This window comes from Leptodactylus fuscus, chromosome 7 (assembly GCF_031893055.1).
Source record: "Leptodactylus fuscus isolate aLepFus1 chromosome 7, aLepFus1.hap2, whole genome shotgun sequence".
In the NCBI taxonomy this organism is placed as follows: Eukaryota; Metazoa; Chordata; class Amphibia; order Anura; family Leptodactylidae; genus Leptodactylus; species Leptodactylus fuscus.
The window spans coordinates 108,498,294-108,520,515 of record NC_134271.1 but is presented as its reverse complement, the minus strand read 5'-3'; the positions used below and the strand labels follow the sequence as shown (position 1 = coordinate 108,520,515).

General features: G+C 40.9%; 1 protein-coding gene across 3 annotated transcripts in view; it reads right to left on the bottom strand.

Moving 5' to 3' along the window:
- ARMH4 (armadillo like helical domain containing 4) overlaps nt 1–18,800 on the bottom strand; it is a 115,332-nt gene extending 96,532 nt beyond the window's left edge. For all 3 annotated transcript variants that reach the window (XM_075282758.1, XM_075282759.1, XM_075282760.1), the window contains exons 1-2: nt 18,583–18,800; nt 218–1,306 (exon numbers count right to left, since the gene is read on the bottom strand). In XM_075282758.1, coding sequence (XP_075138859.1) covers nt 218–1,306; nt 18,583–18,622 — 1,129 coding nt within the window. In that variant the 5' untranslated portion in view covers nt 18,623–18,800. The remainder of the gene's footprint in view (nt 1–217; nt 1,307–18,582) is intronic.
- Nucleotides 18,801–22,222: the final 3,422 nt, after the last annotated feature.

Genomic DNA, 22,222 nt, shown 5'->3' with positions numbered 1-22,222 from the left:
GGTCCCTGCTTCTTCCAATAGATCTATCAGCTAAAAAACGAGCAGTGGTTGCGACTTCCATCTGCAGTGCTTACTCCCTGAGCAGTCATTGCAATGTGAGCCAGGTATAAACACTATGAGATGTGACAAGGAAACTCCATCAATTACAATTACTTCCGACTCATGCAACATTTTTATTTTATTGCTACAAGTTTCCTGTATTATTTTCTTCCCTTACCTGTATTTACTGCAGAGAGGTCTTGACTTTGGTTCATGTCTACAATTGGACGGGGCGTAATTATGGTAATATTTAGTTCTGGGTTCAACTCAACAGAATCAGTGGCAACTGGCCCGACAGAATCAGAAACCCTAACTACTGATTCTGTAACATTGAAGATGGATTTGTCATCGGACATGACAGTCATTCCAGGAGAAATGGTGAACATTGCTGCCTCGACATGTTCTTCTTCCATACGACGGCCAGGACCTTCTGTAGGCAGCTCATCCCTATCTGTGTTTTTAGGAATCTGGGTTGTAACCTTTGTATCATCCCAGTCTTCTAATTCGGGGATAATCAATTCTGCACTCTCATTGCTTTTATTGACTACTGTGGTAGGGACTAGGTTTACAGGAATTTCAGTGTTGACTGTAGTCAATGGCTGGTCAGCAAAATGAGAAAAAATGGTAGAATAGTCAGTTTCAGTTTCCACAATGCTGGTTCTTGGGTTGGTGGTTAACATCTCAATGGTGTTGGCCAAAGATGAATTTTCCATATTGCTTTCTTTTAAGTCACCATTATGGTTTTCTGTTGGAGGAAAACTTTCCTCTGCATTTCTGTTGTTGGCTTCATCTTGGGGTGCCACACTTGGGATGTAATCGGTGGTAGAACTAGCTGTGGTGAGAACTCCATTCTCGCTTAAAGTCTTATCTTGCCCAGTAGGACCATCCCCAATAACATCCCCAAGATTACTGTTCTCAGGGCTCATTTCATCCACTCTGCTGTAACTCAGTAGACTTGAATTACTTTGAGATTCATCGGGAATACCAAGGGCATTGTCTGGTGAGGTCACATAAGAAGACATGTTATTTATTTCTTTTTCAAAGGTAGATGGAGTGGGTGGAAGAATGTTATCAGCATATGAGTTAACTGTTCCATCAAACCCTCCATTGCTTTCAGGGATATTCCGCTTGTCCAGTCTCGATAGCGAAAGGCATGTTGCATTTGGTGAAAGCAGCAGAATGCTACAGAGCACCCCAAATATATGGAAGACGAGTGACCACTTCATGGCAGATGATGGCGTACCTGATACACTCAGAAAGCAGAATTCTAAAAGAAATAAGGAGATATGTTATTGAAGTATAACTATACATTAAAGGGACGGTCCAGGATAAGAGAAAAGGTTTTTTGCTGAAGAAACAAAACAGACACTTTTTTTCTGATTCTGGACAATGCCCTTTATTAAAATCAAGTATAATATTACTTTCAAGAGCATAACATCAATTTTAGCCCTTTACCTGGTAATATAATAGAGGGTGTGTTACAAGTATATGAGAAAATCCGTAAGGGAAGGTATTTCCAACAAATGTTTGCTAAAGGTAGTGTTCTAAGCATGAATACAATAAGCACAGGTCATAGAGCAGTATGAAAATAAGATGTTGCACTAATGCTGGGGGTGAAAATATCAGCTACATCAAATGTTTAGAGGATATTTTATGAAACAGATTTGTCCCCAGATACCATAGTCACAGTCACAAATGACAGAGGCAAAGCTGGAAACTCCCTATGCAAAATTTGTATTTAGCACAAGCCACTTATAATGTTATATATATAATGTATATTCTATTGTGGCAGAATTGCCTTTGGCTATTTCAGGGCCCTGAAAAAGCTGCAGCGCCTTCATCCAAACCTTCAAAGTTACACTCCTTTTCACTGTTATTTATCTACCGCATTAGCTTGTTATTCAGGAATACGCCTAGACACAGTTTCTATAAAAAAAAAAAAAACTTTTAATACGATTCAGCTTTGCAGTATCTATTTAGAGCGTATGCCACCCTTAAGGAATATACTGAATACACAAAGATCGTTTAACCCTTAGACAATTGTCATTTACTACTGGAAAGATAGAACAGTTATGATCAACTTATTGTGGCCATCACACCTTCTTAAAGTAAGAAGTATCGATTAAAAACACTTTTGTTCAATCAGCACCATAGAAGTGAATAGTACAGTGGTCTCCTGTTCTCATGATCCCAACTGTCAGACCCCCAATGATCAGATTTAGATTTATCTTTTGTCTTGGAAATGTTCTGTTAGTGGGAATATCCTACAGGCTAAGGTCCAACACAACAAAACATAGTTAAGGCCGGGGAACCACAGTGAGAATATGCAGTTTTTTTGGCTGCCACGGAAAATCAGAAATTAAACGTGTTTATCACAGTACAGGCAAAATAAATTTGTTAATCTTATCCATACATTGCTGAAAAAAAGATGCGATAACACTGCATTTTCAACAATGCCTAATCATATATTGCTAGCTGTATCAATTCTGCATGGCAATACAGATGTTTCCTGGCTGTTGGGGATGCGTTTTTTTCATTTTAAACTTTTATGACGTATCCTAGAGATTTGTATTTTATATTGGACTGTAGACAATAGGGCATGGGTTAGTTAGAGGGGTGCCTGGAGGGGCACGTGCCGCTAATGCAGGGTATTAAGTAGCAATAAGACAATCAGTGGCCTAAGGAAAGGGACCAGGACATCACAGCTGACGTATGTGAGTAAGGTCCCGGGTACTTTCCTTAGGTTGCTGAGGCTGCTGATTTGCCTTAACAGTCACGTGTGGCAAGGAATTCCAGAACAAGGAGATTATGGAAAGTCTAGAACAGGGGTAGGGAACGTACGGCTCTCTAGCTGTTGCAAAACTACAACTCCCAGCATGCATACTTGCTATTCTGTTCTTGGAACTCCCATGGAAGTGAATGGAGCGTGATGGGAGTTGTAGTTTCACAGCAGCTGGAGAGCCGAAGGTTCCCTACCCCTGGTCTAGAAGGTCAACCCAGTCTTCACGTGTAGCTCCCCAGGCAATTAGTTGATTGATGGGGTTGAAGGCTGCTGAGAGCCCTGGTGTTCAGCTCTTATATCTGGGAGATACTGCCAGATCCTTCAGAAATACTGCTATTGCGTGCAGCCCATTCACGTGCATAGGTCACTGTGTAATACCTGGTTGCTCCAAGTCCAGAGTTCACCTTGAGGTCCCAAATTGGCATCTCAACTCACATTGTCCAAATGTACTAAAAACATATAGCAACAGGGTTTTCCTAATACGACAACGCCTTTAACTATATCTAGGCAAGAGTAGGGCAAATTGGAATGATTGTACAATGGATGGATGGATGGATGGATGGATGGCTGGATGGATAGATAGATAGATAGATAGATAGATAGATAGATAGATAGATAGATAGATAGGAGATAGATAGATAGATAGATAGATAGATAGGAGATAGATAGATAGATAGATAGATAGATAGATAGATAGATAGATAGGAGATAGATAGATAGATAGATAGATAGATAGATAGATAGGAGATAGATAGATAGATAGATAGATAGATAGATAGATAGATAGATAGGAGATAGATAGATAGATAGATAGATAGATAGGAGATAGATAGATAGATAGATAGATAGATAGATAGATAGATAGACAGACGGACAAACATGAAATGATTGCAGCTAAATGTCTGGAAAACAGAATGACAATAGATCGTGGAAGTAATGCCAGGGTATTGTGTCTGACACGGTAAGAGTAATGAAACAGCTCTTAAATGAAATCTCTGAAGACAGAAGACGCCGTCTCATGGGACTCCTCAAGTCTAAAGCAACACAAGCAACAAATAACTTCTCTAGGCACAACAGATGGGAAAAACAGACTTCTACTGACACATTATAGCCTATACTTGTATTGTAATATCCATTTTCTATTATTTTTATTGTAGATTGGGATCAGGATCAGATCCGTAAACTTTGTAAACAATATGTAATAGACCAATCATGGAGGGCTGCACGAATGTGATGCGCCACTGTCTGAGGGTTACCATGGAGACGCTATCACATCCTACTGATGAAGGATGACCCACAATGCAATGTTTTACAGCACCCCCTGTGACTGGCATACAGTGGCACTGCAGTCAGAAAGGACTGTGCTTGGTCTTGCAAACAGGACTGCAATGCAGTAAATGCTGACAATGGAGTATATTAACCTGTTTCATGCCAGAAGCCCCTGCAAATACACTGCTAGATAAGATGGCAAATGATCCAGAAGAGCTTGGTTCTGCATGAACTTAGAAACATTACAAAATATCTGAGCAGATGGCAAAATATTACTGCACATTATAAATGGATGGAATGAATAATGTAGGATGAAATAAAGTGTGCATGCTATGTGACAGTGTATGGGGTATTTATATCATCTAGAGTATACACAATGAAAATATAAAACCCGCATGAAAGTTTATTATCCGAAACACAAACATCCTCTAGGCTCTCGGAAGCAGGAATGTAATATAATATCTCCACCCAACATAATAGATTTATTTTTATATGTACAGTATAAAGTAGCAAGGTTCTTCCTAAAAGTTTCTCTATGCTTCACCTGTTATTGGAGGGGTGTAAAGGGGTTTTCTGATTCTTATATACTGATGACCTGTCCTTAGTGGTGTCTGACACCTGGGACCGCCGCAGATCAGCTGTTGGAAGAGGTTGTGGCATTCACGAGCACTGCCATCTCATCCATATGCCGACAATGTCATGTTCATTGATCACATGGTAAAGCAGCAGCTCAGCTCAGTCCCAGCAATCACATATTACTGACCTTTTCTGTGTCATTTGACCACATTCATTTGCCACATGATACAGTAGCAGCTCAATCCCACCAATCACAATTCCTAAGGCCATCAATATGTGAGTCCTGGAAACTCCCTGGGTTGTATCATGAAGGCTATCTTTGTCTATATGTCCTAGTAAGGCATAAGGACATAACAGGGTTTCAGGATTTCCCTTCTAAAAGTCAGAATGGAGAGTTACTCTATGACAGAGACTCTCTTCTGCTGGACTCAAGCTGTCTTTGCAGTGAATACATGGCCATTTATCTAAATCCTATAGTTCTCATGCAGTGGCCACTCACTCCATGAGATATATCTGGCCGGCCACAATTTCCCCAGGCAAAATCATCTGCAATTTTAATGGGATTCACCGAAACTACAAAATTGATGTCTTATCTGTTCATAGATTTTAGATTCATGGGGTTCTGGATCATGGCGCCCCCAATAACCAGCTGATTAAATGGGACATAGCGCTCCAGTAAGTGCCACCTCCCCACCAATGTCTCACAGGCACAGTGCTTTTTTCTTTTGTAGTGCTATGTCTGGTATTACAACTCAGAGCAGCTTGGTCCCATTGAAGTAAATAAGAGTGAATTACAATACCAGGAACAGTCACTACAAAGGTTTAGAGCTGTGCCTGTAAACCCATAAAGAAGGGTATGCTACACTAGAGAACCAGAGCCATTCCAATCAGCTGGTCAGTGGGGGTTCCAACAGCTGGACTCCTACTAATCTGATATGAATGGTCTTTTCTTGGGTGATCAATTTTGTAGTCCTAGAAAACCCATTTAATAATTGACTTTCCTTAGGACTCATTCATACCACCATACAAGCTCTACAAATTTATAATATGGCACCCATAAAGGTAATACCATACTTTCTATTTGGGATCCATTGCTATCATCTGTCATAGGAGAAGAGTAACAGACAATAACGGTATTAGAGTAATGAACATACATAGAGCCCCCTCCGTCTGTGTCTGTTTCCATTGACTCTAATGTAAACTACATGATGAGTGCACTAACAAGACTATCACAACACGATGGATGCACTAATAAGACTATCACAACACGATGGACGCACTAATAAGACTATCACAACATGATGGACGCACTAATAAGACTATCACAACATGATGGACGCACTAATAAGACTATCACAACACGATGGACGCACTAATAAGCCTATCACAACACGATGGACGCACTAATAAGACTATCACAACACGATGGACGCACTAATAAGACTATCACAACACGATGGACGCACTAATAAGACTATCACAACACGATGGACGCACTAATAAGACTATCACAACACGATGGACACACTAATAACTATCACAACATGATAGACGCACTGATAAGACTATCACAACACGATGGACACACCAATAAGACTATCACAACATGATGGACAGACTAATAAGACTATCACAACATGATGGACACACTAAGAAGACTATCACAACATAATGGCCGCACTATTAAGACTATCACAACATGATGGCCGAACTAATAAGACTATCACAACATGATGGATGCTATTTAATTCTTTAAAGGAAGAAAAAGTCCTGCATGCAGGACATCTTCTTCCATCAGAAAAGTAAAAAACATTATGGAAGAAAACTTCAGTCATGTTTTTTACATGGGGGTGAATGTAGACGGACACAAGATGGAGGTTGCACCATTTGTATCTGTTGCGAAATGTTCACTGCTCTCATCCTGAAACATTAAAAAACATTTTTAAACAAATGGCAATGGGGTAAAAGAAAACGGATCCTAAGGTGTCTAGATGGGAATACCCCTCTAAAACAAAGTTTTATATGGCCATACAATACCAATAATAGTTCTTCCACCACTTACTAGCAGTTATCAGTTTAAGTATCAGCTAGTCATAGAGAATCTAAGTATCATTGAAGCCTTGGGTGAGCAAACACATATTAATGACTGGACAAAATATTACTTAATAAAACGAAAAACAAAAACATAGCACGGCTGGGGGAAATACCTATACAAAGTGGATGGTCCCCAATGTATTTAGCTAATACCCCTTTTAGGTTCGTGATGTTACCTCCATAAAGTAATATAAGCAAATAGAAGAAAAAAATGAGGTAAACATTACACTCAACATATATGTAGAAAAATATAAAATGAAGGTGCAAATGAAGGACAAGAAAAAGAAGAGAAAACAATAAGATGAGAAAGAATATAGGGTTAGTAGAGAGTCATCACAAGTCACAAAGTCAGGTTAGAATCTCTAGCATATGTAGTTTAATAGTCAGAGCGAGCATCTATTACGTGAAGATTGGCGCAGACCATTCATGGCGTCTAAGCTGTCAGAAATAGATCATATTTAGCTATTTGTTTTACCAGTTATGTCACCTATTGAACTTGGAAAAGCTTCCACCTAAACTGCACTTTGAAGGGCAAACTAAAAAAATAAATGCATGGTCCTGAGTGGGCTAATATAAAAAAAGAAACAATACCTACCTACTCCTGGTCCTCTGTTCCAGTGTTGAGTCCCTCATCCAATTCTGTGCCTGCACTGGCTGGAACTGAAGTGAAATGGCTCAGAAACGTGAGACCTAATAGTGGAGAAGGACCAGGGTCAGGTGAATATTGCTTCTGATTTTCTTATCTCTTATCTTATTTTATTTTAGCCTCCCTCCAGCCTCTGGGTTTTACGGTGTGCCTTCAAATTACTTTAATTGAAGATTTCAATATCAGTGCCTTTTAGGAGCTCTTGTAAGTGGCCTTCCAGATCTGTGCCCATTGCACCTATGGAGTCTCATTTAGATCTGATTGTTACTTAGAGACATAGGACAGCTGAGTATGATAAGTATGGATGATGACACCTCCAGCATGTGGGTACTTGTAGCAGTTAATCTTTAATTAATTGAAGTATAGAAGGCAGATGGCACTACATACTTTTTGTTATATCTGCACAGACATTTGTATTGCCAATATAAACAGGCCCTGTTGGATTCCTTTCTAAGGCCCGATTCACATCTGCGTTTGGGTTTCCATTCAGGGAGTCCCCACTTGGGGACCCCTCATACAGAAACCTATCCACATAAAAAAAAATAAAGAAACCCACGAACCCATAGACTAATTGGGTCCGGGTGGTTTCTGCTCTGTTCCCACATGAAAAATGCAGAGAGAAAAGTGCTGCTTGTAGGATTTTTTTCTCTGCATATTTCATGTGGATAGCAGAGCGAAATGGCCCGAATGCAAATGTGAACCGGGCCTAAGCCAATGGTTTCCAACAAGTCCTTCTTCTCTTTGTCATTTGTGTCTTGTGTTCCCCCCTTTATATTTCTTTAATATTCTTTGGATGTTTGTTTATATTACTGTTATATATATTTTTCTCATGCTGAATTCTTTTGGCTCACATTTTGTGCATATTCTTGTGACTTTGTATCTTTGTTCTTCTTAATAAAACTTAATAAAAATTACAGTTGAAGAAAACAGATCCTCCCGGGATCAATGACAAATTCTTGCAATGCACTTGTCTCACATAAGGAACTCAAATCACAGTGAATGTTACAGAGTAGAGGAGTGAGTGGCTGCCATATAGGTGCTCATCTCCAACATCCACAAGGGTCAGGGCTCATTCACATCTGCGCCCGGGGTCTCCGTTATGCAACTGGGCAGGAGATGGAAACATGCAGTCATTTTTCAAACCCATTCATTTGAATGGGTTTGAAAAGTGTTCGGCTGTGAGCGCCGGTGAGCGTTTTGCGCTCTCCGCAGTTGAAACCGTTTATTTAACCGGACACAAAGCCGGACATGCAGGACTTTGTGTCCAGTTTAAAAAAAAACGGTTTTGAAGCGGAGAGCACAAAAAGATCACCGGCGCTCACAGCCGGGCACGGTCTGACAGGTTTCCGTCTTCTGTGGGCAGAAGACAGAAACATGAAAACGGAAATCAGACACTGGTGTAAACCCAGCGTCAGTTGTGTTACAGGAAGCCAATTTACCTTTCAGTATATTTTTTGGTATGTCGGAGGAAACTGGAGTACCCTGATCAGCTGGTAAACAGAAGCTACGACATGGATATGAACATAAACCACTATCTGCTTCCTTTAGTGAATATGTAAATATCATACAGAGTACTAAATTGATCAATAGCAGCATGATGTCTGCATGATTTGTGCGGGCAGTGCGCGGCAAGCACATGGAGCCCATTATAGTCTATGTGGTCCATGCGCTCTTACAGCACAGCACTTGCAATTGCGCTTGTATTCGGGGGGTCTCCATGAGGACTCTCCCCGGACGGAATACATACGCTAATGTAAACCAGGGGTTAGCCTAAAGGGGTTGCCTGCTTTGAGCAATCCCTAAGTGTTAGGAGAGTCCTTTCACAATAAGCTGAACACAAAGTAACCACCTGTTGGGACCCCCAGCAATCATTTATACATTTATACATACAGCAATCATTTATACAGCTGTAGTCTGTGGATTAATCTTTCTTATTAAGTCATTAAGGGTTCAATGTCCCGGCATCTCCACCACAGGAGAAATGAGGCATTACATACTGTCCATCAAAACCAATACACTGTGTAGTGCAGGACAGGACAGGCTCTCTAGAGTGAGAGACCCTCTATATACTTTACTTTGGACAAAAGATGAAATCTTAATCCTACCCCTCTATTAACTCATAACTCCAATATATGGTGTAGGAGAATAAGTTGTCTATTTAATGTGTGAATAACAAATATGGAAACATAGCATAGTGTAATATTTCATTCAAGAGAAATTAGCATTATTTTCATTAATAATAATAATAATAATAATAATAATAATATAAAAGGGTTACTAGCTGGAAAACCTAGTAGTCTGACCCACAATAAAAGATTGAGACTGTAGGTGATGAATATGACATATACTTGCTAAAAACGTGTGCATATAAAACCAGACTCTTGAGAATATGACGTTTTATCATATATGGAAATAGAATACAGTATGCTTCCTCATTAGATATATTTCCAAACTTGGATGCAATCTAGAATACTCAATGAATTGTCATATTAAAGGAACAATCCATGAAAAATAAATACATTGTGTTATAAATAGTGCAGGGCCTGAGGGGGTGGAACATGACACAGAGATTCAAAGAAGAAAATTCTAATTCATACACCTCTCTAAGGTCCTATATTAGGCACAACACAGTGTATCAGTTTTGCATGGAGTGTTCCTTTAAAGTAAATCTGTCAGGTTCAAAATGCCTCCCAAATTATTAACAGTTCTTAATTGATACATATAATAGGAGCAGAAACATACCTTAGTGACCACAAACTGGTATATCAATGTTAGATGATCCTATTTTTATATATGCAAATCAGCCTACAAGTGCATTGGGAGTGGGGCCTATCTTGCCAGATTTGCCAACAAGGAGCAGAGTTGCAGGCAGAGGCTGAGAATGCCATTTGCAATAACAGTGGTCACTTTAGGTGGCAGCTCCAAATCAGAGCTAAAGCACTTACAGCTGTATGTAGGCAAATCAGGCCCCACCTCCAATGCACTTGAGCCTGAGTTTCGTGTCCATAAACATATGATTATCTCTGCACTGCTTCATCGACTTGTAGACGCAAAGTTATGTGTCTAAAACTATTATTTCATGGCACTTTTATTGGTTTGAGAAACATTTTGGACCTGATAGACCCCCTTTAAGAAATTGTATGTTATGTAAACATGAGAAGTTCATTGTCCATCTCAGTTACATTGTTTATAAAGGTGAAGTCCAGAAAAAAATTGTAGATATCATTCAAACTGGTATATGTAATCGTTTCTGGAATTTCTCAGAACCGAAAATATATTAAATGAAAAAACATCATGGAAGCAGCCATTTTTTGATCTGTAACCGCAGTGATGGACACTACAGTTAGCCTCTCCTCAGCATGAAATGGCTGATAACAGACAGCCACAGAGTATATACATAGAGATAAGGTCCCTTTAAATAGCATGCAGTAGTTTGCCTGAAACGTAAGAGGTTAATTCAGAGGAGACAATTCATATCCCCATGATTAGATCAGCCAAAGACACTAAATTGTATCAGAGTCAAGTGGCACTACATTGCGCTTTTTCCCAGTTGGTACAGATAATATGTCACTTTGTAAAACATTATCCACAAGGACAAGGAGATTAATTATATGATGGCATTCATTATAATATCTGACTCTACTGGAGGAAAGCAGGTCTATCAATTAGAAAGTGACATCTTTATTCATTATAGCAGCAGACTGCAGCAATTTTCTGACCTGACACATGATGTCACATCGTGATGTCATTGCTGAGGGTCGTCCCTATTTCAGGTTTGCAGTACGATATTTACATAGTTCTTTTATGGCTTCACCTATTTTAGACCTATTCTGAATACATCAATTTTCCTATCGCTTTCATATCCTTGCACTACAATAACATAGTATCAAAGGTGTCCTTCAAGGAATTTTTTTATGCCCCTTTTCTAAATAAATATATATCCTGGTCTCATATAACTTAAAGTGAGCTGTCACATTTCACAATGAGGTGTTACTGCTCATCTTGGATCTGTGGGCCATGGAGGTCATCTTAGTGGTCCTGCCAGTATTCTCAGTATTCTCAAACAGACCAGGGGATCTAACACGCGGCCCCTGAGGCTGTCATCTACATCCCGTGGGGTTCCGAGACATCCTTGGGACTGCAAAGAAAAGACGGAAGGAAGTGCCCTGCGCCCCTTAATGATGTCACAACGGGGTGCAGAATGTCAAAGCAAGGGCATCTTTTTGCACATGTAACACTGGACAATATCAAGCGCAATCTTGACATTCTTGTATCTGCCAGATTGCTATTCGTGACACTTGAACTGGAAAATCGGATTGTAGATAAACACATGGCGTAAACTCGCAAATTTACAGTAAATTTAACCCTAGCAGTACTATTATAGTAATATACTGTAGTATTGTTACAGTAGTTCAAATAACTAATTAATTAATAATAATTTTGTAACATATCAAATTTTCAGGGCATGCAGACATCAACGTACCATGCTAAGTTTGTGAACCCTGATTTAGACCCTAACCTATGAGAGGAGCAACAGAGAGCGGCTGTATTCACAAAAATTTTTATATTATTAAAGGGTTTTTTTGGCAATTTTTAGACTGATGATAGGTTATCAGTATCTGATCGGTGAGATTCCGAAACCGAAACCCAGAACAGAACGCTACTGTTACCTGAATATCTGCAACGCTGGTTTTATCCCCATTCACAGCAATATCTTCTGGCACCCGTGGGCGACCAGATCACCTGATTGGAGTGGGGTTTGGATGTGGAACCCCCACCAATCAGATACTGATGATCTATTCTGTGGACTGATCATCAGCATAAAAATACGCTATTTGGGCCGGAAAACCCCTTTCATTTATTTATCTTTGGTCATTTTGATTGTATATAAACATTTAAGACACAGTAAAAAAAAAACAGCATAAAATCCATATCACTTAACGCTGGAGTCCTGGGTTCAAATCCCGCCACGAACAACATCTGCAAGGAGTTTGTATGTTCTCCCTGTGTTTGTGTGGATTTCCTCCCATTCTACAAAGACATACTGATGGGGGGGGGGGAATGTACATTGTGATCTCTATATGGGGCTCACAATCTACATAAAAAGAAAAAAATCAATATCACTTTTATACCCCCGATATGCTCTTGTAGGGGTGGATAATGACATAGTGAACATACATTTATTCTGTCAAAGTCCAATCTTGTTGCCAAGAAACACAACTTTTAATCTATATGCAAATAGCTGTTCAGGACATCCAAGGAGTGGCTATGTTTGCTGGAGGTTTTAACTTATGGTTGTCACACATCAGAACTTGTCAATCTCTATGTGAAAGCTAGTCTATCACCACCAAAATCTCTTCTAAAGCACTTAACTGCTGTTGTAGGGCCGGTTAGTGTCTTCAACATACCTTTCTTCTGCTAAAGTACAATCTTGCTAAGGGCCACATGGTGGCTCAGTGGTTAGCACTGCAGCCTTGCAGCGCTGGAGGCCTGGTGTTCAAATCCCGCCAAGGGCAAAAAAAAAAAAACATCTGCAAGGAGTTTGTATGTTCTCCCCGTGTTTGCACAGATTTCCATCCCATATTCCAAAGGCATACTGATAGCGAAAAATATACATTGTGATCTCTACATGGAGCTCACAATCTACAAAAAAAAAAAAAAAAAGTACAGTCTTGCTGCTTCTTGCCCCGGGTGCAACAAAGAACTTAATTGCATACAGAAAAAAACTTAACTTTCTCAGGAACAAGATTGTTCTTTGACACAAGAAAAGTATGCCACTATGTCACTAACCTGCCCTACAGCAGCATACAGATTGCTATGAAGCAGTTTAGTTAGTGGTGATAGATTACCTTCAAGTGTCAGCACTAGATGATGACCATGGGAGAAAACTCATGTCAGATCCAGCCATGCCCCAAGTGCACCAAACAGCTCATTTACTTATTACTTAAAAACCGATTCTCTCGGCACCAAGATTTCACCTTGACAGATAAAAGGTATATTCACTATGTAACTACCCAGCCTTACAACAGCATCCAAGGTGCGATTTTGGCGACTTCCTTTAAAAATTGCAAATAACTTACAGAAACTTTTCCGAGATTTCTTAGGATATCAGTATAACAGTGATCTCTGCAAATATTGTTCCAAAAGCATTATAAAAATACCTAAGACCCTATTCTCACAACACTGTGACATTATTGACAGAGCTTACGGCTGTTAAAAATAAACGTGTACGTTTTGCATCCATTCCATTTAATTTTTCTATTTTTGATGACCGAGTAACATCAGTTTTGCATCAGTTTCTAATCAGTGAAAAAATGAATTAACTCTATTGATCTTTCTTTTTTCATCCATCCGACTGATCCATTAAAACAAAATCCATTGATTTCTATTTGGTGTATGTGTCCATGAAAACGGACAAAAGTAGAACAAGTTAAAAACGGATGGTCAAAAAAAAAACCGTGAATAGACACAAATATCAATATGTTCTCAAACTGGTCATGTAACAGACTATACAAAAACATGTGAATAAGGCCCCACATTGGAGAAAAGCAGCTTTTTTGTTGCAGATTTTGATGCCATTTTGAGCCAAATCCAAGAAAGGATTGAGCAGAACAAAAAAGTATAAGACCTTCATATATATTTCCCTTTTCTTTTGTAGCTACTTCTGTGTTTGGCAAAATCTGCAACAAAAAAATCTTTGTTTCCGCAACATGATGTGTCAGCCTTAGGGCTCGTTCACATCTGCGCCCGGTCTCCGTTCTGCAGGTTTCTGTTTCCTGCACAAAACTGAGCAGGAGACGGAAACCTGCAGGACTCTTTCTCATCCATTCATTTGAATGGGTTTGAAAGTTGTCCGACCGTGAGCGGCGGCGAGCGTTTTATGCTCTCCGCCGCAAAAACGTTTTTTTTTAACCGGACACAGAGTCAGACATGCAGTACTCTGTGTCCGATTTTAAAAAAAACGGTTTTGCGGCACAGAGCATAAAATGCTCACCACCGCTCACGACCGGACCCAATCTGACAGGTTTCCGTTTTCTGCATGCAGAATACGGAAACCACAGAACGGACTGCCGAACGCTAGTTTGAACTTAGCGTTAGGCCCCGTTCCTACGGAGTAATGCGCCGCTCATTTAGACACGAATACACGTGTCAGAGCAAGGTACTTCAAAACAGGTCCCATTGACTTCAATTGGTGCTGGCTTATGCGCACTACCCATTGAAATCAATGTATTATAAAGCCTCCCGTTGATTTCAATGTGTAGCACGCGTAAGAAGGCACCAATTGAAGTCAATGGGATCTGTTTTGAGGTGCCTCGCTCTGACACGTGCTTATGTGTCTAAATGAGCGGCGCGTTACTCCGTGGGAACGGGGCCTTAGGATATTTTCACATGTAATAGCCATAAGAGGTTATCAGAAAAGCAACACGTATGGTTTTGGCATATTTTGGATGTGGCTTCAGTATTTACAGGTGAAACATATTTATTGAGCATGTTTCACCTGTAAAAACAACAAGTACACAGTGAACCGAAGAATGCTTTTTCCTGGTGCAACATTAATCACATCTCAAGCTCTATGTGAAAATAAATCCTCAGGCTGGGTTCATAACTACGCCGCAATCTCCGTTGGAAAAAACGCAAAAAATCAGCAGAGTAAATAGGTATAATAGAAGCAGGAAGTCCTCTGAGAAAAACTCTGCAGACTTTCTGTGAAAAATGTTGTGCGTTTCTTCCACGGTCTTTTCCGCAGTAGTTTTCTGCTGCGGCTCGCTACGTGGGGCCTTAGCCTAAGTCTGCTTTTCCACAATGTGAGGCCTCAGCTTGTAAAGAATTACGGATAATCCATTGCAATTGAACACTGATCAAAACTACAAAAGGTTTCTAAATCTGGTGTCACCTACACCAATCTCCCAATCTTGAAAGGTGGCGTCCCCGATAGGGGTATATTCACATTTAGTAGATTTGTTGCAGAAATTTTATGTGGCTATCCCCTTCATTTGTACACAACCTGCAGAAATCCATGTACATGCTGATGAATGCAAATGATTTTCTATTACAGAAATGTCTGCAATACAAAGGTGACTTGAAGGGGAGGAGGGGGGTGTAAGGTTAAATTTTGGCCTCAGTGAATGACTGTACAAACATTTTGTCCTGATGCTACAGCTGACAACTGACCATATGTAATGTCATTATTAATGTGTGAAAGAGCAACTTATATGACTTGTAGAATCCTTATACACTCAGAGGAATCCTTGGTAACACCTAAAGCTGGCCATACATGTAAAATAAAAGACAGCCACAGTGAATGAACAACTTTTTCCACATTTACTAATCTCTTCCCCGCCAGGGTTTGGTGTACGCCTTATCATAAATTAGGCGCATCCTCCAGGATCCATGTGCCGTGTGCCTAAACGTCTCCTTGCTGGTGTAGATTTCTGGCATAATTTAAGAAAACTGAATGGGCCAATAGCCATGTCCTTATCACACCCAGCCACAAACCATTTGAAGAAAATAGTGTATGGTGTTCAAATCTCAAAAAAAAAAAATCACAAATATGAGCTAAAATTTTGACTTGTGCAATTTTTCATGGCTTTTACACCAGTTCTTTTGCACACCAGCCATAATAAATTGGCTCCTAGGTCCTTGATCTGCCAGCATGTTAATGGCAGAATCTCTAGGATGAACAATACAACCTACTATTGACTATCTGCATTCTGGCCAAACCTAATCATGTCTGGTCAGTTTTATTCTAATAATATTAAAGTTATATCTAATTTAGTAGCATTATCCACTGGTAAATGTTATACTGGTAAGGGTCCCACTGCCCATCTTCTATTTCACAACAGCCACAAGACTACAACCAGGAGGAGTTTCAATAGAGCAGTGGACAAGCATGTCCCCTTCCATTTCAGTCTATGACAGTGTCGTGGTTAGGGTACACAAGTTAAAGAATTTTGAGGAGGTGCCAGTTATGAGACCCCCAGCAATCTATAATGTGTCATCTATCCAGTGGACAGGTGATCAGTGCTTCTGGCTTGAATACCCCTTTAATTCAGACTCCTGAATGGGTCATATCTATCGTGGACCTTTAAATAAATATTAAAAAGGCACAAAACCTCCAATCCCCTTCTATTTAGGGATTATATCTGCTTCTGGGAAAGCTGTATTACAGCAAATCAACTTCCATTATAGAAATAAGTCAACTTTACAACATTTCTGGATAGTATATCTACATAGATATGCAAATAGACCATATTGGGATTCAATCCTCAGTAGCCACCCCTGGTGTCAGATGAAGCAGATACCTCGTATGCAGGATAGCCATATACTAAGTCTGGAAAAGATGGGTCTCCAAAGAATGGATATGCTATCAGCTCAAAGGGTCTTCAGAAATGAATACCTAGATATGCATGTATACCCTCATCCCCATATTAATTATAAACTATGTATTTTCTGCCACAGATATCAGATAGCTGTCTTGACTAACTTACCTATACACATGCACACTCAGCTTGGATAAGCAGGTGCATGTGTACTGAACTATGGAAGTGGATAAAGACAGCTCTGACAGTGGCTTATCTACCCAAAAGCAAAAGTATAGGACAGCTGAACCCTAACTGCCTGATCATTATTAACCTCAACATCTGCCATCAGGGGAGAGTCGGGAGTCCCCCTTAAACATTAGATGGTTAGCCAGACCTATCCAACTAGGTGGACATGTAATATGGATGGACAGCGTATGAAACTATTTTTATTTTTTTTCTCTTTTTTAAAAGGTCATCACAATACCCCCTCTCTGAAAATTGTTGCCCTGGGAAACAGCAGATGTCAGTAGGTTCTGTGCCTGAAGCCCCAGATAATTTGTTTTTATAAGGCTCTATGCACTCGACTGTGTGCCTTGTCAATGTGTACGCTAGGTTTTGTAATGACTAGCACACTGACCCATTTTTTTTATGGCCCCATACACACAATTATATCCCATATGTCCCTGTAGACAGCCATGAATGTGGAGGCAAAACTCAGGATAGGTTCTATCTTGCTTCATGGGCTCATTAATAGAAATCTATGGGTCTGTGGAGGGCATGGATGGCCCTCCGTCATTTCATTGACCAGTTGATGCAAATGTTTCTGTGCATGTAGACTAACTTGGATAAAAACGGGGAAATATTGTATTTCATACTGGTCACTGAAATGAATGGTGGCCAAAAAAAACATGAATGGGTCAAGAAGATGCCAAGAGCTAGAATCCCAGTTTCCTGTTCCTATGTTGGGAACCTTCTCTATATAAGTGATAACCCCTTTAAGGGAAAATTCCTTTTAGACAAACTTAACATCTACGTAATCTTTAAAGGGTTTGCACTGAAAACTAAAATCGACATAGAAAACAAGTGTGCTCCTGAGCACCGATGTGGGCAGTCATATAACTGGTATTTCTAGTACAGTAGCTGCAGAAATAGACAAGTTTTTCCAGATTTCACCATTTGTCACATTTTTCCTTTCAAAGGCTGAATACAAATATCCTGTGGGAAATATCAATGCAATTTTATCATGGTTTCCTTGTGCACCACTGTAGAATATGTTAGTGTTATAAGTAATATGCTTAGAATATTATAGAATTATGGCATGTGGCAAGTAGAGAGGCAGAGCTCATATTCAGGAGTCTTGGAAAGTTGGGTGATAATCTCTTTAGGAGCATTACTGGTGGCTATTTGGTAGTCACCCAGCTTTCTCAAGAGGTAAGTACAACTTGAATGAAGAGGGCAGCTTCTGAACTGGTGCCTGATGGAAATTGTTATTATTCTAGTAGTGCTGACAGTTCCCAGTATACATTGTATCCCTAGTGTATATACAATATTATACAATTATTTGTTACTGTATATAAAGTATGATACTAGATGCCACCCTGGAAACTACACATGTACCAGTCTCATAATAAAAAGTTAGGGGTGCCAGGGTGCCATCCTGCACCAGGTCCCAATCTTGGCATTTTATAAGATTAGTTTCTACATTTCAGTCTGTGCCATAGAAATATGGAAATTAGAACAAAATATTGTTACTGCTGCTACCTTCCTGGCTGCAATGGGCACAGCCTGATCAGAGCTGGGATCAGATCGTCTGCCCTTCTTCATACAATCAAAACAAACAATAGTAAAGGTGGCAGCATGAGGAGGACCCTTACCAGCCAGTCTTGTGTGCAGCCTCCTATGAGCCATTGGCATCAGTCATGTCCTGTGCTCAGCATCCCCTCCATGATCCAGTGCTGCCCTTTCCACAATCGGATGCTTGTATTGATCTTCCTCTCTAGTCTCCAGTGATGGACCCGCCCAGGCTGGTGCTATTCTCCGGAGAGGGGCAGGTAACACACATCAATCTGGCAGCCTGGCTCACTCTACAGCCCCAGCCTGGTAACGCGCGTGCGCAGCCCTCCTCCCTCTTTGCCCACACCATTCATTCCAGTCTGCAGATGTAGTCACAGCATGGGCTGGAGGGGTGCAGGGGAGGTGACCTCCACTCTGTAATGGGCACATGGCAGTGCTCGTACTCTGTGTGCCCCATGTAACCTGAGCTTTACAAGGAGCTTGCTAGGAACTTTCCTATAGATTATGCACATGTCAGACAGGAAGATTATTACATGCATACAAGGCTGGCTGATATATCTCAGCTCTTGTTTTGTCCATTTGCTATGCTTCTCACCCGTGTCTTAGTATTGTCCGTTTCTGGGAAAGTTGGGTGACAGCTAACTTGATTATCACTACTGCTTGTAGCAAAGTTGTCACCAAGCTTTTCCAGACTCCTGATAGTTATAGCTATCTTATTAAGTAGAAATACCTTATGCACGTTAACAGTGCTGCACAAATAGCTACATTAACCTTTCAGGAATCTGGGAAAGCTGGGTGACAATCACATGCTTTCCAATAAACAGTCAAATGGCTTATTCACACAACTGCGATGTAAATTGGCTGTGAGAACAGATACATGGTCCATATTTCATGGCCGATTTGTATCTGCACGGATTTGTCATATGATCCAGATGTCACACAGACATTTTTGACTATGGTATGAATAGAGCCATAGGCTAATAACTTCAGGTTATTGATGAAAAATTGTATGTATGGTGAATCTGAAGCCGTGCCATGTCTTCTGGTAGTTGTGAATATTAAAATAAGGTGCTGCATGCACTGCTTTTGAGCCCATCAGGTGTATATGCTAAGGACGTATACAGTATGTCCAGCACAGGCTTGTGACAAGTGCCATATAGGAATCAATAGGGTGCCATTGGAAATGAAACATTTCCTGCACATATACTTTTTTTTTTTTGGTACAATGAAAAAATATTTCTGTACAATGAATTTGCCCCCTGTGAAAGAAATAATGTTGTCTAGAGTCTAAAAACACTGTTCTGACATAGCTGCGCTTTGTTCAGTGTATGGCAATATGAGAAGCTCTTCAGTCCAGGACATTTGGGCTGGTTAGGATGCTGATTTACTAAAAGGGGATAGGGCACAGATCAATGCACTGTAACAAACTCTCAGCTGCATGAGGACAAGGTCAGTACAGGCTATAAGCCTCAATGTACATAATAGGGTTCCCATGGATTGACAACTATTAGAGATCTTGAAAGGTATTAAAAACCTAAACTTAACAGAATTCTTCGCTCAACTTGTCTCTATGTGCGTCACTTTGCACCAATCGACACTCCTACTGGCAACAAACATGCATTCTTCTGATCCACACTTTCTGGTGTCGTATTGATTTAGAGTCCTACATCACTATAACACCTGCGCTTATACGTGTGGACTTCATTTAGTTTTTGGACATATAATTGTCTTATCTCTTCCATCTTTTTTTGTTAAAGGGGCTCTATCAGCAAAATCATGCTGATAGAGCCCCACATATGCGTGAATAGCCTGAAGGCTATTCAGGCACCGTAAGAGTTATATTAAACTACCCCCCACCCCTGTTTTAAAATAATACCCTAAAAAAGAATGTGATCTACTTATGCATCGTGCACGGTGGGCGGGCATTCAGGGTGCGCCGTCTTCTTCATCCACGCCTCCTTTTCCTGCAATGTCCTCGGGTACCGTCCTCCTCCAGCGCTCGCGAACTGACATTGCTTAAGAAAAAATGGCCTGGGCGGGTAAGCAAAACGTTAAGACCATCTCTTTCTATGAAGTTAGATGGGGCTCCTGTAGTTAATATTAGAGATGAGCGAGTACTGTTCGGATCGGCCGATCCGAACAGCACGCTCCATAGAAATGAATGGATGCACCTGGTACTTCCGCTTTGATGGCGGCCGGCCGCTTAACCCCCCGCGTGCTGGCTACGTCCATTCATTTCTATGCGAGCGTGCTGTTCGGATAGGCTGATCCGAACAGTACTCGCTCATCTCTAGCTAATATATTTCCATTTTAGAATATTTTTTAATTTAGTGAAAAATATTCTTCTTCTAACTCTCAGCAATTATGTTATCAATAATTTTGTTTCAGATCCTCTGAGATTTAGGTCACAGACAGTAGAAAAAAGAATATACAGACAGCATCAAAGAGGGGACAATAATGAAATTCTAGTGCCTGGAAGCAATGTCTTCCAGATCTTGACAGTGGAAGAACAGAGTTAATCTCTAGCGGGACCCTTCTGACCAACTGAGGTGGTTATTGACATGCAAAGCAGCAGCAAACATGTTATCAATGGAGCGCCCCAGATCACACCTAGACCATCAGATAGGAGTGCTGATATTCCAGTGTCAGCTATACCTGAGTCTAGTTCTATTTAGCCGATACCAAACCACTAATCCAGGACCGCTTTAACCATAGGGCCAATGGTGCACTTGCACTGGGTCCTATGGTAGCAGGGGGCCCCCCTTTGGACAACAGGATAGTCCTGCATTTTCTGTCCCACTGATCAGGTCGGAGGGTTTGGTCTGCAGCAACTCCGGTGGACACCGATGGATTGAAGCCAGTGATGAAGTAGGGAGCCGTCCATTTCCTGCTTCACCACCCGGCCGCTGTCTTTACTCCCCGTGTCCTAGAAACAGGAGGCACAATGTAGTCAAATCACTTTCATTGTGCCTGTTGCTCCTTGAAGACACCAGGACCAGACAGGAGAGTGAACAGGGGAACTTGGAAAGGTGAGTATTAAGGTTTGTTTTTTTTTTCTTTGATTTACAGTGAAGGACATGAAACTATGGGGGCAATCTGTGAGGGTTGGGGGGACATACAGTTGGGGCAACCTGAGGGGGACATGACACTGTAGGGACCATGCTGTGCAAGGACATGATACTGTGGAGGCAACCTGGAGGGTGACATGACAGTGTGGGAGGACATACTGTGGGAGCAATTTGGGGGAACATGATACTGTGGGGCAACCTGACAGAAACATGATACTGTGGCGGCAACTGAAAGGGGACATGACACTGTGGGGGATATACTTTGGGGGCAGCCTGGGGGTGGAGACATGACACTGTGGGAGCAATCTGAGGCAGACATGACAGTGTGAAGGCAACTTGGGGGGGGTGCATGACAACGTGGGGGCAACAAGGGGGTGGGGGATATGAATCTGTGAGATGGACATGAAAATGTAGAGGCAACCTAGAAGGGGACATTATGAAGGACATTATGGGCCACTAGGGAGGCATCAGCCACTAAGGGGCGTTATAATATGTGGTGGGCATCAAGGGAGCATTAGAATTTGTGCAGGTCAGCTAATTCTAGGTGGTGGTGATGGGGGGGCACTTATAAAACACTTGCACAGTGCCTACCAAGGTGTTAAAATGGCCCTGTACTAACCACCAAAACAACACATCCCTGCAAAGCATCACA